At 35.5% G+C, this 16,160-nt stretch overlaps 1 protein-coding gene across 1 annotated transcript in view; it reads left to right on the forward strand.

Annotated features, from left to right (window-relative positions):
* The first annotated feature begins 1,820 nt into the window (after nt 1–1,820).
* Nucleotides 1,821–16,160, forward strand: part of clybl (citrate lyase beta like) — a 62,318-nt gene continuing 47,978 nt past the window's right edge. The window contains exon 1 of the mRNA XM_041272528.1: nt 1,821–1,890. Within this exon, the coding sequence (XP_041128462.1) occupies nt 1,841–1,890 (50 nt within the window). The 5' untranslated portion in view covers nt 1,821–1,840. The remainder of the gene's footprint in view (nt 1,891–16,160) is intronic.

Below are 16,160 nucleotides of genomic sequence, written 5' to 3' on the forward strand. Positions count from 1 at the left end.
GGGACCTGGTTGGGAACACTATGAAGTCCATTATTAAAAGAAATGAAGACTTGTAAACCTAGCATCTTTTGGGTTGTCAAATTCTGTGGAAACAAAGTAAATGACTGCAAAAAAAAAATAAAATAAAAAAAAAAAACAGTCCTGCATTGTACTTTTAAAGCTACAATACCACAAATGAAACAAACTCGGTTAGCAAAAGTAGTAGTTAGAAAAGTGTTAACTTTGATTAACTGGCCACTTTATATAGAAAGAAGCTTAAATAGTATAGTATAATACATACTGAAGCCATTTTTTAAATGCATTTGATATTTGAACATTGATAAAAGTATATATAAGAGGTGCTTTTTAAATTTATAGCATCAAAATTTTAAAAAGGAAAAATTATATTTTATAAAAAGCAGTATTTTACTCCATCTTGGGGATCCGATAGGAATTCGCAAAAAATAAACAAATAAATAAATAATAAAAAAATACAGTCAACAGATCTTTGTTTTCATTATTTTCAGTAGTCTCGCTCTCTCTCAGTTGAGAATATGTAAGCATGAATAACAAATGGGTCCAGAGGAATGTTGATAATAGGAGCAACACAATCAGAAAAACACAAACAATCTAATTCAATACACACCGTTAGAAAGTCGGCTTTACTATGAAATGGTAAAATACGGAACATGCTTTAGTTGTTGTAAATCTGTGTTGGGGTTTTAAAGACTGTTGGTTAAATTCAACTCTCTTATGTTACCTTTACTCTCTTTGTTTAGTAACTGTTGATGTCCGTGTTAAGGTGCTTTCGATGAGTTCAGTAGCTTCTCTTCGGTTCTTGTTACCTGACATAGCTATATGTAATCCAGGCTAGATCACTCAAAGTGGCTTTAAAAAACGAACTGTCAGTGATCTCCCACGTTCTGCTGGCAACGCACAGAAGGTGCTGACACGTACTAATATAACGCTGACACTTTGGCGGATACAAAACGTGACGCGGATGCAAACAATAAAGGCGTGCTGAAAAATCTCGACACCTGGTACTCTGCCACCTAGGTAGTGGAGGGTAATTACAGAAACAATGGGTTGACTATTGACTTGAAACGATGTTCTTTGCACTTGATAGAATAACACGGTTGTATTGTCGAACCTGATATATATATTATATTATTATATATATATATATATACTATATATATATATATATATATATATATATTCATGTGTTGATGGAATACTGTTCCTGGAATTCCTTGTTATAGTAATAGTGATTCATGTTTCTGTGTTCCACAAATGACTATTTATACAGGTATGTTAATATTTAAGATAAACTTTAATCTTTAACTTTAATTAGATCTAGTGATAATTTAACAATAAATACATTTTAAAAAAATGCTAGCAACCGTTAAATAGAGAAATAAAGAACAAAACCCTGTGCGGAGACACTTTTACTTTCATGAGTTTATTTTCAATTAGATTAAATATACTGACATATGGTGCAAATATTGTATCCATATTTAAACACGTTTAATGTTTGCATAACATAAAAACAACACAATTCCAGAACATGATAAACAAAATAGATGAAAGGCAGTGTTAAACTATGTGTACAACGGCTATGCTTAACGCTGGAGTACGGAGAGTCCGAAAAGTGTCTGATGCTGCTGCAGCATTGCAAAGGCAAAAGTGCCGCAGACAGCGCATCCGCAAAGATTCAAAACGCACCCTGTGGCTTTAAGACCTCTGCACTTCACCCCCCTCTCTACCTTCTGGCCCATCATCCAATTAGGATCTTTGACACACAGTTCGGGAACGTCGCATTGTCCAATAGCTGATCACAGATGAAAAGACACGTGGGAAGATGGCGCTTGTATCTGCGAGCAGGGTGTTGCGGAGACAGCAAGCAGCCCTGTAAGTTTGAATTTCTTGACAGTGTAACGGCTTACAGCAGAATTGTTTAAATTATTGGTCTCTGAAACATATTCCTCTCCCCGCACACGTTCTCAGTATAAACGCATTAGTGGATAGGCAAACTAGGTTGCACAAAGCTCCTCATTATAACAGTATTTGACATTGATTGTTTGTAAACAGGTATGAGTTGTGCACAGGTCTTTAATTATAACAAGAAGGTTCGCGTTTTCGGGCTAATGGTGCGATGTCTGTATTCTAGTGTTGTAAATCGCCCGTGTTCAATTCATGCAGCATAGTTAATTTGAACTAAATAACACTGATGGAAAATAGTACTCTAGCAGTAGCTTTCCACTGAGACAGAATTTGAAGTCGATGTTAGTGGCCCATTGAACTCTGCAAGGAATTGTGTAGCTCCAGTCACTTTTCATTAATTTACTTTTGAGCAGTGTTCTATTCCAATCAGTTTTTTGAAGTAGGCCTGATCCATGAGCACACCTGAATGTATTAGAATCTAAAGACAAAAGTTATGTTCAATTCAATTTAGTTAGGGCCTTTCAATAGAGGTGAGTCTGCCTAATTTTTTCAAGCCCTCCTTCAGGAACTGTGTAACACCAGCAAGCGTGGTAGTCAGTGTTTTGATTGCCCTAGTAACAACATTATGTATCTCAACATACACATACATAGCTGGTGGTACTGTACAGTTATTGTGTTTCCTGTTGTATGCATTATGAACCTTCCAGACAGTGGATGTAATTCCATAAACAAAAAGTTATTCAGCTTATAGTACCTATTAGGCAGATCCCAGTTTTCTTATTTAGAATAATCTAAAAGCAACTTAATATAGTTGCAAAGTAATAGCAACTTCAAATGAACTGGCAGCAGCATGGCATTAAAATCCACTGATACATACAGGGCGATTAGAAAGTAAGTTTACCACATCAATGCACCATATTGCATGTGGTAAACATACTTTTTAATCACTCTGTAAATTGCAGCAGTAGTTCAGGAGAAAAAAAAAAATCCATCGTGTTGTTAGGACAGACACATTTCAGCAAATCAGCAGTTAATTATGTTGACCTGCTTGGTACAGTTCTCTTCCTCAATTTCCCCAGTACTGTACATTGTTAGTTTTATACATCTGTACCTAATTTGTTAGAGAAACTTAATGAGAAACTTCAAACAGTTTAAATGTCAATTACTAAGAAAGCAGGGTTTTAAAGTTCCAGTAATCTGTCCATATTGGTCATCGCAACATGGTCCCAGGTGGATTTAATTCAAACCATATGATTTTCCAGAGGTGCAATTATGAAGGTCTTGCTAATCATCAGTGTGAAGTAACTGTCACGGCATGCTGGAGTCTATTTGGTGTGCAGCTGAGGTGCTTGACTGCTACATGTGGGTGTTTATCACTGTATTGAGGCCTAGGCTTAATGCAAAGATATTAAAACACATCAAATGTTGCCAATTAGCTAGGTGAACATTTTGGACATTTTGAGTTAAAAAATAAAATTGGGGGGGGGGGGGGATCCCTTTTACATTAAGTTTTTAGATAAATGGGTTTCTATAACAAGCTTGTCATTATCATACATATAAAAGTACATTATTTGTATGAAGATTAAAGGAAGGTAGAGCGAATGTGCTGCTTTAGATTAAGCACAGTCATTGCCTTGAATTTAAAAGGCATCTTGATCTTAGCTGTAGCCTTTGATTATATAAGGTATTGGAAATATTGATATGAATAAAAGAAAGACAAGCTTGAACAGACTGTCTGCTGGCTTTCCGTTATCCTTAACAAAAGCTTCAATTGTAAACGATAGAACAGAAAGGCCTCTTTTTTTTTTTTTTTTTTTTTTTTTTAAAAACTAACCCTAGAGCTTCCAGTTTACAGCAGGCTGCAGTGTGTCAGAAACACCATAGTGTCAGAGATACAACGACATCCAAAAGGAAAAATCGACTGCTGTTATGAAGTTGACAAGTGATGAAAGTAGCCCTGAGGTTGCCAATTAGAAAGCCAAGGCCTGGAACTGATAAGTTAATGGGCAGTTTCCTATTTTCAGGCCTGCTAAAGCTTTACAGCACAGGTTATAAAAATCAGAAGTCTAATCTATTTTTATAACATTTCCAATTAAGAGCAACCACATAAACTATTGCTGACATTTGCCAGTTGAGGTTAAACATTTAACAGTATCATTTTAGATTAATCAAAGACAAATTTTCTATAACTAGGTCCTGTAGAAATTCACTCCATAATTTGCACTAACTGAGTAACCTGCAGTTCAGTTATATACATCTAAATGTCCATATAGCAACTCCAGTCAACTGATCGTAAGACTAATGAAGTAATTAACATATTAACTACTGGCTAATTAAAACATTACCTGTTAATGGGGGACAGTTGTGGCCATTGATAGTTGTGCAGACTTCTTGAATCCTAATCTTTATCTCTTCACCATATAGATTTTTAAAATAACTACCCCATCCCACTTCTTTACACTAAAGGCCTATTCCATAAAGTTTACTGGAAAAAATAATGTCCATTAAATTTGGCTCCGATTGCTGGGTTCTATTCATCAACGTGTCGGTTTTGAGTTTTCGTGTTGTTTTTTTTTCTATCCGAATTTTAAACACCTTTTTTTATAAAGTAGAAGTGTTACATATATATTTTTTCTTTTTCTAAAACTGAGGTTTGTTAAGCCTTTTCTCTTTAATGAATTAAGGTGCTTTCTCTCTGTGACTATAAATAAATAGTAATAATAATAATTTGAATGATGTTTTCTCAGAAAAAAAAGGTCAATAGTCTTGGAGGATTGGGTATAGTTAGCGTCTGTATCCATATAGCATACAAACAAGCAGCCTAGCCAAACTGAATTTCTTATCAGTGAAATTGTCTGTTTAGAATAGAGTGGTGTTTGTTTATATCCCAGAAAGTAACCGATTTTGATAAATAATAATAATAACTAGAAAGACCCCGGACCAAATAAAAAATAAAACCCACAAATTCAAGCCCTTCATTTGAAAACTGTTTAATTCTCTGTTATCAGAAAAGGTACTGGCTCTGGGATCCAGTGCAATCTGGTACAGATTACCCCCCTGATAAGCACCTAGTTGCTGTTTGCTGTGCTGGTTAGTGTAATCTTTGCTGCCATGATGTTTGGGGCAGATAGCATTTTTTTTTTTTTTTTTTGCCTTGTTAATCAATGTCACCCTGATGATAGATCTAAAGAGTTGATAATGTTAATTGGATTAACTGTGATATGAAAGCACTGGTTTTCAATATCTTGTAGGTGTAAGTAGACATTTCAAATGCAAAGTGCTTGAAATGTCTGTGCACAGAACAACCCGTTTTAATTAACTGCAGGAAATGCAGTCCAACTGTCATATTTGAAATGTAAAATTATTTTTCAATGCAGAACATCATTTGGAAGCCAAACCACTTGAAGTATTATGCTGGGACCAAAGCATACATGATCATAAATTATTTGCAGTGGGGTGCTTTTTTTAAAGTAAAAAAAATAAAATTAAAAAAAAACATTTAAAACTATGCCTTCACATCAAAGGCATCTAGTTACATTCCTCTAATTCAAGCCAATGTTACAGCAAATTTTAACACTGCTTTCTGTTGTACCTGTCTGTTGCAGATGCAAAAAAAAGAGACTTGCTCAGAAGTAGCATTTTTTTTTTTATTGTTGTTAAACCAATATGTAACTTGAAGAAAATTTTTAAAACAAATGTGTAAATAAATTAGGATTTTACCTGATGATGACCTTCCAAAGCTAGCCTTTCAGAATTTGTTACAGAGCATTAACTTAACACATGTTGCAGAGGTAAAGCAAAGCTGTGGTAACAGTACTCATGCCAGCTGAGTAAACTAAGGTGGCCGGGTGGTAGTCAGGGCTGTACCTTGAAGATACATAAGGCTAGCAGATGGAAATTCATGTTTCGAATCCCGGCAGAAGAAGACACGATCCAAACAAGTGCATCTACTACAGTGTTAAAACCTTTGATCAGCAGCACATCTTGGATAATGCTTGGCCTTTGAAAGGTAGCACATGGAATTGCATCTGTATAAACATACCATGCAGGAACGTGTGAACAATAAAACAGGAGCCCTCTGCAGAGTTGTTATGAAGCTGCTTCTAGTTTGTTCAAAGTGATGTATACCGATCTTTATTAAGCCATGGAAAATGAGCAAACAAATTGGAACAAAAAGTAAACCACAAATATTGTAGAAAAGCATTTCCTTGAATGGTGGTGGTGTTTTAATGGTTTTGCTGGTTTTGTAGCAGTGATTACGGGAATTTAGAAAGCTTTTACTGAACATATTAAAAACAAGACCGTGTAACTTACAGTAAAGTTTTTAATAGTGTTGGTTTTCACAAAGGCGAGCTGTGGAACTTTAGAAACTGGTTCAGTTTATTACAGGAGAAGTAGCACAGGAATTGGAAGAATGTATACATTATAATAATGATGTATTAAATGACTAAACTAACCCAGAGGAAGTGTGGCAGCTCAAATGAGTGAGTTCATATTTAGGTCATAATATATTCAAAGAATATACAATTTTTTGCATCGGAGACCTATGTTTTTGTTGTCACATGAGCCTTCAGTACTCTGTAAAATGAGGGAATAAAGATAACATGACAGTGACGTACCCTTGGAAAAGGGGCATGTGTAGTAGCAAACGGGGAAAAGGTGATAAACAGGCTTTTTTTTTTGTTTTACTTAAATCTGGTTTTATAATAATAATTACGCAATAAATTGTGGATTGTCTTAAGGAACGCCCAGATTAAATTGGGTGGAGGCGTATTAGCATTTGAACTATAGATATGAAGTACTTTACTTGCAGTTCAGTGTAAAACCTCATGGTGTCAGTATTAGCAGTGTTTTTATTTTGAGACACGAGAATTGTTTACAAGGGGGTCCTGGCAAGACAACACGGACAGCCGCAGTAACAAGACATCCCAAGTACTGCAAACACAATTACAACATATTACACCAGCTGAGAACACATACAATAAAACAACACACTGTTACATGAGAATGTATTTCTGTGTGGAAATGTCGTATTGCCTTTTTTCAACTTAACAATATTAACTTCCTTGTTGTATTGTTTGCTAATATACATTTAACTACATTAACATTACAAGAGTTACGCAGTTACAATGTGTTTTACAAGTAATGTGTGTTTTTATGGCCACATTTTTAAATTTTAAAGAGGTACCTGTAAAAATCATAACAATAGTTTGTTTTGGGGTTATGAAATACTGCCAGTACTGTATCTGTGTTTTAATTCAAGTTCTGTGTAGATGAATTTGGTAGAATTGTTGCTGTCCCCTGCAATATGCTGTCTAGCCATTCTTCACGAAGGCACAGCAGATGGCTGCACTGTACCAGCTCCCAGTGGAAGTACAACCAAACATTTACAATAAAAAAAAAAAAAAAAAAAAAAAACAGAGCTGGTCTGTTTGAATTGCAACGATTATTATATAATGTTAGTTCCACTAAAAATCAACTTAATTCGTTAAGGTAATTGACTGAGTCTGTTTTAGTGTAAGTTATGATTAAATAAAGGACCAATGTTTTTTGAAAACAGCCACAGCTCCCTCAGTTACCTGAGGATGTTATGATTATTGTTAAATAAGATATTTTATTATACCTCTTATATGACTAGAAATACTCCAGTGCATTTTGTCACACTGGTTGAGCACTGTGCTAACAGCCCTTTAATGAGGCTGATTTGTAACCTTTGAACTAGTCCATGGATGGGGGTGGATTAACCATTTGGGTTTTGCTAATTGGAAACAATGGAAAGGCTGTGAAAAACATATTAATAAGTGAACCGCTCTTCATATATATATCTTGAGTGTGTGTATTATAATGGTTCATGTAATTTCATCCAAAAATATTGTCTTACGTAAAATACATGCATGCTATATGTTGTGTATAAAGAGGAATTGTCTTTGTCATATTGGAATAAAACAAAAAAATGAAAGAGGTTTAAATACTCTGAAATAGGGTGCAGCTTCCACTATGTTTTATTAACGAAAACCAACACCAAGATTGCTAGTTCATATATTAAAAAAGGAATAACATTGCTAATTGGGTTACTTGTATTACATGTGGTATAGAAATATAATAAAATGTTTAAAATCGGCCATAAAAATTAAATATTAAAAGAACATAGGCAATAACAGAATTTTAATAATCCCAACATATTTTCTGCTAGTGCGGAAGATATAAATCTGTTGAAACCCCTGAGGTGCAACCCAGCCTACTGTATGGGACGGCTTCTCCTTTGTGCCTGTGAGGTTTACTGAAGGCCAGTGCTGTTACATGAGATTCATTAGGAATTGGAAATGAGGATACCACATCTTGCAGCAGTGTAATCAGTAGGGGGCTTTCCTCACTGTTGGTGCTACAGTAGCTATTGCCTAAATCTCTGTGTGTGAGGTGGGGACAGTTTGTGCTAAACCAAAGTGTAGCAGTCCATGTAATACAGAGTGGTCTGTGGCTGTGTTTTTTTTGTTTTTTCTTCCACATTAGTATAATGCTAGTGTTTCAGCTGTTTGTGGAGTAAAGGCGAAACTGTTGCAATATCATTTCATTGTTCTGACAACAAAACGTTTTTGAGATTAGTCCTACAGCGTTTTCCTTGTTCATTTAATTAAGTGTTATAAGGGCCCCTCTACACATTCATGCTTCTTAAGGTTGGTTCTCTCATAACTTTCTTTTCTCTCTGTTGTCCAAATTAACGTTGCTACCACTACTGGTTATTAATCCCAGGTTTCTGACTGCCTTGTTCCTGTGAACAAATTTGAAGACGAATAGAACATAAAACTTGTACCGTTTTGTACAGTACTGCAAAACCTCCATCAATCATTAATTTAAGCTAACTGTTCATTTGAATAAACAGAACTCCTCTGAATGTGGTTGGCTATGCGGAGACTGCCTGTTTGTTTCATGGTTTATTTGTTTATTGTTTCCAGATGGTTGGCCAAAACATCACATTAACGCTCACGTTTTTTGTTAAACTTTGTTAAACTTTATGTTTTTTTCAGTTTCCTCTGTTAATGTATGAACTCATTCAAGTAACAGTTGTAAGCCAGATTATCGTACAAGCCCTGTGCTGCCCTAGTAGTAACAATAAAATAAATAAATAAATAACTCTTATTGCCACAATTTGTATTACCATCTGCACCGTTAATTCTGTGTGCAAATTTTCTCATGTCGGAATATTTCATGTTATAACTTGTGCAGGACGTCTATGCTACCAATACATTTTCTAAATAAATAATGTAGCAGCACATAAACATAGTTTCCCTGTGGCTGCAGCTGTATTACATGTAGCTGTTTCTTTATGGAAAGGAGAGACTACTGCAGCATAAGAAAACAGAAACACTTTCTATACAGCATACCGCTATTTATTTACACTATACCATCTATTGCCTAAAATAAAACAGCTGAGATCTAATATACAGTTATCCTGTGCAAGCATTTGTATATTCTTTTATTATTTCAACTCACAAAACCAGGGGAAGAGGTGATGATCTACTTTACTATAGTAAATCAAAGTACGAACTTTAAAGGTAATTCACTGATTTATTTATTTATTTATTTTTGCATGGTCTTTTTTTGGTCCTAGTTAACTGGTATTCTGATATGGAATCGTTAAAAATAACAATGAATACTTGTCAGGATTAGGAGAAGTCAGGGGTTCTTCATATAATAAAGGGTTGAATTGCTTAGTCATCGGATGTGGTAAGAACAAGACTCGAATCAAAGCTTTGAGCTATGTAAAACCTTCCCCTTCTTAAGAGATCTTTTCTTTAGTGGCATTGAGTGAGTGATTACTTGGGCATTCCATGTTCTTTATTCTCATTTCTAATAGTGACTTAACCTGGGGCTGGAATGAGTGAATCATCACCTCATCTGTTTGGGGTCTGTTAGGCTTTAACTTAGACCAGAACTCTCAGTGTTTTGCACAGACATAACATTCTGACTTTCCCATAAAACAAGACACGCATTTGCCAAAAGCAAGCAATAAAATACAAAATATAAAACCAACCTTTTTTTTAAATAGGCATTGTCCCCAATGCAAAGAAAAAAAAAAGTCACATTGGATCTATTAGTTAAACAGCTTAGATGACGTCATTCTTAATCATAGGTTCATTACTGCATAATAAAGGAGCAGAGAACATGTTCATGTCTAGCTGTAGTATGGTAAAGGGCTGAGCTGGATTTGATTTTAGGTTGTTTTGCTATGCTGTGGTTTTCTTGTGAAGCCTAGTCAGTTCTAAAATTTGGCTGTACTGGATCGCATTTTTGGTTGTTTATAGCAGCTTCTCTTTGGAGTAAGCATGGGGTGAGGGAGTATCAGCGAAAAGGGCTGTCAGATTTTTTGCAATGGACATTTTTCTTTTTTTTTTTTTTTTTTATAATGCCTGCTGTTCTCCTTATTAAGATTACTTTTTTTGGAACTAAATCATATGAAGCAATCTCAATTTAGCAAAGTCTGTTTTATTTATTTATTTAGTTTTTAATACCATATTTTTAATTTACCATAAATACCCTAGTGCCTTTGGATCTTTAATTTCTAGACATGGTCTCAGTTTAACAGCCCCTAACGTCAAGTTGTAACAAGATCAATCTCAACAGGATAATCTTTTACAAATCTTTAAATAAAAGGGGCAAATGCCCCCATACTGTGCCACTTCTTACAGCACCTGGCGTTCCCTGAAGGTATCCCAGGTAGTGTCCAAAGCAAAACACAGTTATCTTGAGGCCTAACAAGATCCCTGTACAAGATGCTATACCTGTAGGTGTACTGTAGGATAATTGATTCCTTGGTTTCATGAGGATAAAATAAAACAAGAAGGTACTCAGTAGAAATTACTCAAAATAAGTATTTGCTAAAATGTTTGAACTAAAATAATCTATTACACTTGAAGCCTGTATGTAATCATGTATACTTTTATTTTTTACATTTCATAAATATTATGCATTATTTTATAATCGAACCCCTGAGATGTAATTTTAAGGGGTGCTTGGTTCTTTACTGTGAATGCTGTTGTATACTACCCTGTTATTTTGATCTGTTTAGGATGATCTTGGAAACAATATAGATGGTACATAGAAAAATAAATAATTAAACGGGACAAAATGTATTGTTTCTCTCATTTACAAGCCTGCCTTGTCAAAGAAGCAGTCTTAAATCAAAGTGTGTGTGTGTGTGTCATTTAGAGATGCCTTATTTAATATACTGTAGTTTTTTTAAACTGACACATCAGACTTTTCCATTTTTCTTTTTGAATTAGATTTTTTAATAGCTGTCACAGCTTCTGCTCAAGGATTGGCTTTGTCCCAAAACCGGTTGAAAAACATTGGATCAGTTAACACAAAAAAAGAAGACCTTTCTGATGATATAAGCAAAACGGTGTAGATTTTTAATTTCCTAAAGCCTCTTGACGTTTTTAATTGGGCATTCGGGTGTAATAAAGGAACTTCCGCGATGTGATGGATGAATTATTTTCCTATTGGGTTAAAGGCTGAGGTCCCAACATGTTTCCATTGTGCAGCAAAGCTAATAGCAGTACAGATGCCAAAAATAACTGGTGTGTTGAAAACATTCCAGGCATCGTTTGTTAGGTTTTAAATGAATTATCTTAATATTTAGGGATTGTATAATAAAAGCGTGTTTTAATAAAATCATTTTTCTGTTGACCTATTGAAACAGAAACAGGGGTATCTATAGCGACCAGTGGATCACATGCTTTTTAGCCATGGATGGCTTCCTTTATTGTCAACATTTAATTTTTTTTTTTAAACTTTTCTCTCTTAAACAGTGATTGCTATGCCTGCATCTGTAGTAACGGTTGTAAACATGACACTTTGTCCAGTTAGGGATATATTTTTCATTATTTTATTTATTCCCTTTGGTAAAATAAGCCACAAGCAAAATATGTGAAGATCTGCAAAAACAAACCCAGAAATAAATTGATCTTCTCTTCATCACATCTGTTTTGCTTTTGGTACATTTGCATTCAAGTTTAGGCCTGAAACAACAACTACAAAAAAACAAAGTAATCTTCAGAAAATCTGCTAAAATATGATTTTGTTTTTGTTATAGAATGAGCTCACCTGCAGAACCACAACAAAACAACATAAAATACATTTAAAATAAATTATAATATATTACGACATTGGTAAAGATTCTGTGAGCCAGCTGTGCAATTCCCATCAGGTAAAAATAACAATATTACAAACGTATTACAAATGATAAACTTTGCAGTTTCTTCAACATGTATAGTTTCCTTTCACAAAACAGTTAGGCAAATTGTAGTAAATAAATTTAGCCCTATGTGCTGTGGCTGCACGCATGCTTGTTTGCTTGATTCCAGATGGCAGGCTTGAAGCTCAGGATTTAACTGTCTTTTCTAAACTGGTTGTTTTATAATGTTTTTTTTTTTCCCTCCTCATTGATACCAGCGTGATAAATATTATGTCTTGTTTTCCAACCCTGCTGGACTCTTAAATGAGAATGTTTAATTAATACAGGAAACATAGATGCTCTTCTGGGAAAACTAGGTTTAGATCAAACAGTCTGTATAAAGCATTTTCTTCTAATCTAATTAACACCTATTAGCTGTTGTAGGCGAATTATGCACTAGCAAACAACTCATTATGCACAGATTTTGCTTTCCCGGGACCACAAAGCGAATTATTTTAACACTTTTCTAAGTGTCCTTAATAGGGAAGTATTTAGCAAAATCAGTCCCAGCTGCTAAGTCTAATCATAAATTAATGGCTAGCGTATATAGTTTTGCATTTTTTCATCCGGTCACTTCCCATGCTAAATTTGCTATTTCCTTATCATCTTTGTATTGTTGTATTGGGCTCTTGGAAAGCCTTTCATTTAACATAAAGTGTAGGTAATGCTGTGTATCTGCTTGGTTCAGGTTTGATAGAATTATCAGAATCTCATGTGTTACGGCTTGCCTTTTTAAAAAGCCTGTTTGATTTGTATTTAATCTAATTGAATGGGTTGGATAGCCCTGGGAAGCTTGACGGTTACTAGGTCAGTTGAATGTGAAACAATGTTAATGGTGCCAAAGCATATGCTTGAAAACAAACCTTTTTTTCTGTGTTTTTTAGAGCTGATGTAAAGTGGGTCTCTAATGTTCTCTAGGTTCCTGTGTTGATGTGCTACAGCCTGGGAGTCTGAACCTTTGGTATCCATCAGAGCCACACTAAATGAAGCTGTCAGAAATCAGGATAGGGGTTTGTCATAGCAAGGCTTCGAAGCCTGAGTCTATACTCTGGCATTCAAAACTTTTTAACAGCTGCATTATATACAGTACATTAAACACTGTCTGTGTGCTAGGTGTTTGTTTAGCTTTTTGATCCTTACCCATCTTGGAGAGTAACACCCTTGACTTCATCTGCCAGACTGAAAGCCAGTGGGTTAAAGTGAGACGAAACACAAGCAGCCAAGACTGAATACAGTAAAAAGAATGTGTTGAAATTGATAGGCTGTCAGTGTTACTGTTACAGACTCTTTCTCTTTGTAAACTGGCAGAAGATAAAACATAAACGGGTAAGTTCCCACTACAAAAATAGAGCTACATTTTGCAGAATGTTACAGCAGTGAGATTTTAAGCAGGAACAGGCTGTGGACGACTGTTAACTTTACCCTTGATAGCTGAGCAAGGTGTTTGTGTGGGGGTTAAACCACAAGTACTTTTTATTTCCTTCATGTGTCATTTGAGACTACAATATGATGTTGTCCCAGTGTTGAAAGTAACAGGTTTTTTTTTTTGCCTTTGGTAGTGCAAACATAGATAGAAAATACCCTCAAGGCCAAAAAGACTATATGCACAATGTTGCAGGTTCTTATTATGCACCAGCAAGCCACACCACAGCAGGGTTTATCTAAACATGAAAATTAATTCCGAGTTAAATGCTTCTATTTATGGAGAGTGGAGGAAACAGGAAAGAAAATCAAGTGGACAGGGAGAACCTGGGTTTGAATCACAACTCTGCATTTGTCCAAATCTCTTCACTAACTACAATACTATGCTGGGAATGGTTTGATGGAGAAAATACAAAAGTAATTATATTAAAAAAAAAAAAAAAAAAAAAAAAATGCTTTCATTTTGAAGTTTTTGCAAACATATGTTTTGAGGAGTGTGTACTCCGAAGAAAACTGATATATTCTGTAAACAAACTGTCTTTCTTTATCCAGGCAAGTCAAATGTTTGGATGTTGACAGAAATGCAAATGAAGGTAATCTAGTATATGTTGATGAGTGCAGTAATGCCTAATTGATTATGTTCTCTCCTGGATGGGGGTTCTTTTTTGCTTTGGATACTTTGGCTATGGAATTAGCATTGTGGTGACCTGTTAAAAAAACAGTTCTTTCTTCTAATGAACTTTACAATTGAAGTACTTGATCATGACTTAGTCTCGGAGCAATGCAAATGGAATTGCCCCCTGATGATGTGGAATGCACCCAGCTGGCTTGTAAAAGGTGATAATTAGAAAATACAGGATACGGGGATAGTCAGAATGAGGACTTCTAGTTATATTTAGTTAACCACTTAATGCTTAATATTGAGATACAGCAATAGCTTACAAAAAAAAATAAAAAATAGAATCCTGTTTTCGGTTTTGGCACAATACTTACTCCTTCAATTGTTTACTTTTGACAAACCACTCCTTATTCAGTCATTAGCAGTGAGGCTTTTGGCACGTTCAGTGTACCTCAATGTGATATATCCCACATAATTACAGCTGGCTAGATTTTCTTTTGTCTGATTGTTGCCTAAATGAACACGCAGACATGTCTTGCTGTACTGCAACTTGCATATTTTAATTAAGCTCCTGTCGCAGATAGAGAAAAAAGCATCCCAGCTGACATTACATGTATATAATTTGTCTTCCAGGGTATGCATTACTACTTGTGCTTATTTATAGAATTTATAGAATTAATGTTAAGAAAAGAATGCTGGAGTCCCCAGTGAAGGCACAGTTGTGTGGAGGAAGGAGTCATGAAATCAGGAGCTCATTGGTTCAAATCGCAGTTGTGTTGAGTAGCCGATCTTGGCTGGGCACCCTTGCATTCTCCTTTGTGTGCTTTCTACCCCCTCAGGATATGGACGAAAATCTGGGCTTGTCTTGCCTAAATAATATATGGTATTTTAGTAACAGTGTATCTAAAAACATTTGGTAAAAATCAAACTTTTACATAAAAAATAAAATAACAAAGATGTCAGTTGTTCAGTATATGCATTACATTTCTGGCCTTTCTGTATTGTGTTTTTTATTTATTTTTAAATTTAGTCGTTGCCAATGTTTGTTTTTTTTACCCCAGTTTTCTCCCCATTTTGGAGTGCCCAAGTGTTATTTGTATCCCGGTTCACTGCTGGAACCCCCTGACGACTCAGGAAACGGAGGCTGAAACACGCGTTTGTGATGATAAGATTCAAAGTTACATGGACTGATGGCCTCGCTGTAGATCGACAGCGATCTACGATGCAGATCTACAATGCTGGAGGATAACACAGATCTGATGGCTTCTCTGCAGAACTGCAGGCGCCCTATCAGCCACAGGGATTCTGTGAACCGTGGATTACCTTGCTGACCTAAGCCATCCCTACCTGGCTGGCGCTTGGCCAATTGTACGCACCCCCTAGGAACCCCCGGTTATGGTCGACAGTGACATAGCCTGGATTTGAACCTGCGATCTCCAGGCTATGGGACACATCCTGCACTCCACGAAGAGTGCCTTTACTGGATATTTCTACCCATATTTAGTGTGTTAATTTAATTTATGCAGATTTTATTAATTAAAAAAAAAAAACAAAAAAAAAACATTTGAATCTCTATAAATTAGCTTTTTCAGTAATCAATTCATCTTTACTTGATTTTAAGTCCCGATAAACTGTAACCCGTTCATCAGCGGTTGGAAATGACTGTGAATGCAAGGTATGTCTCACCAGTCAAATCTTCCCATACTCTAGGCTGCCTTCATTTGGCATTGCTCGTTATGAGCTGGATCAAGTGACTTGGCTCCGGGTCTCTAGAACGATAGGATTCCACGTGCTGTCACAATGCTCCTGTAGAAACCTTGAGGAGTGTTCATCGTGTTTCTGTCATTAGTTATGATCATTTAGCCCTTTCCTGGGTTTTTTTTTTCTCTCTATACAAATTGTTTGCAGTAGTAAAGAAAACGCTATTGTGATTTCGATCCAGTATTGTGCTGTTACAGTCTC

The sequence above is a fragment of the Polyodon spathula genome, chromosome 15 (assembly GCF_017654505.1).
Source record: "Polyodon spathula isolate WHYD16114869_AA chromosome 15, ASM1765450v1, whole genome shotgun sequence".
NCBI lineage: Eukaryota > Metazoa > Chordata > Actinopteri > Acipenseriformes > Polyodontidae > Polyodon > Polyodon spathula.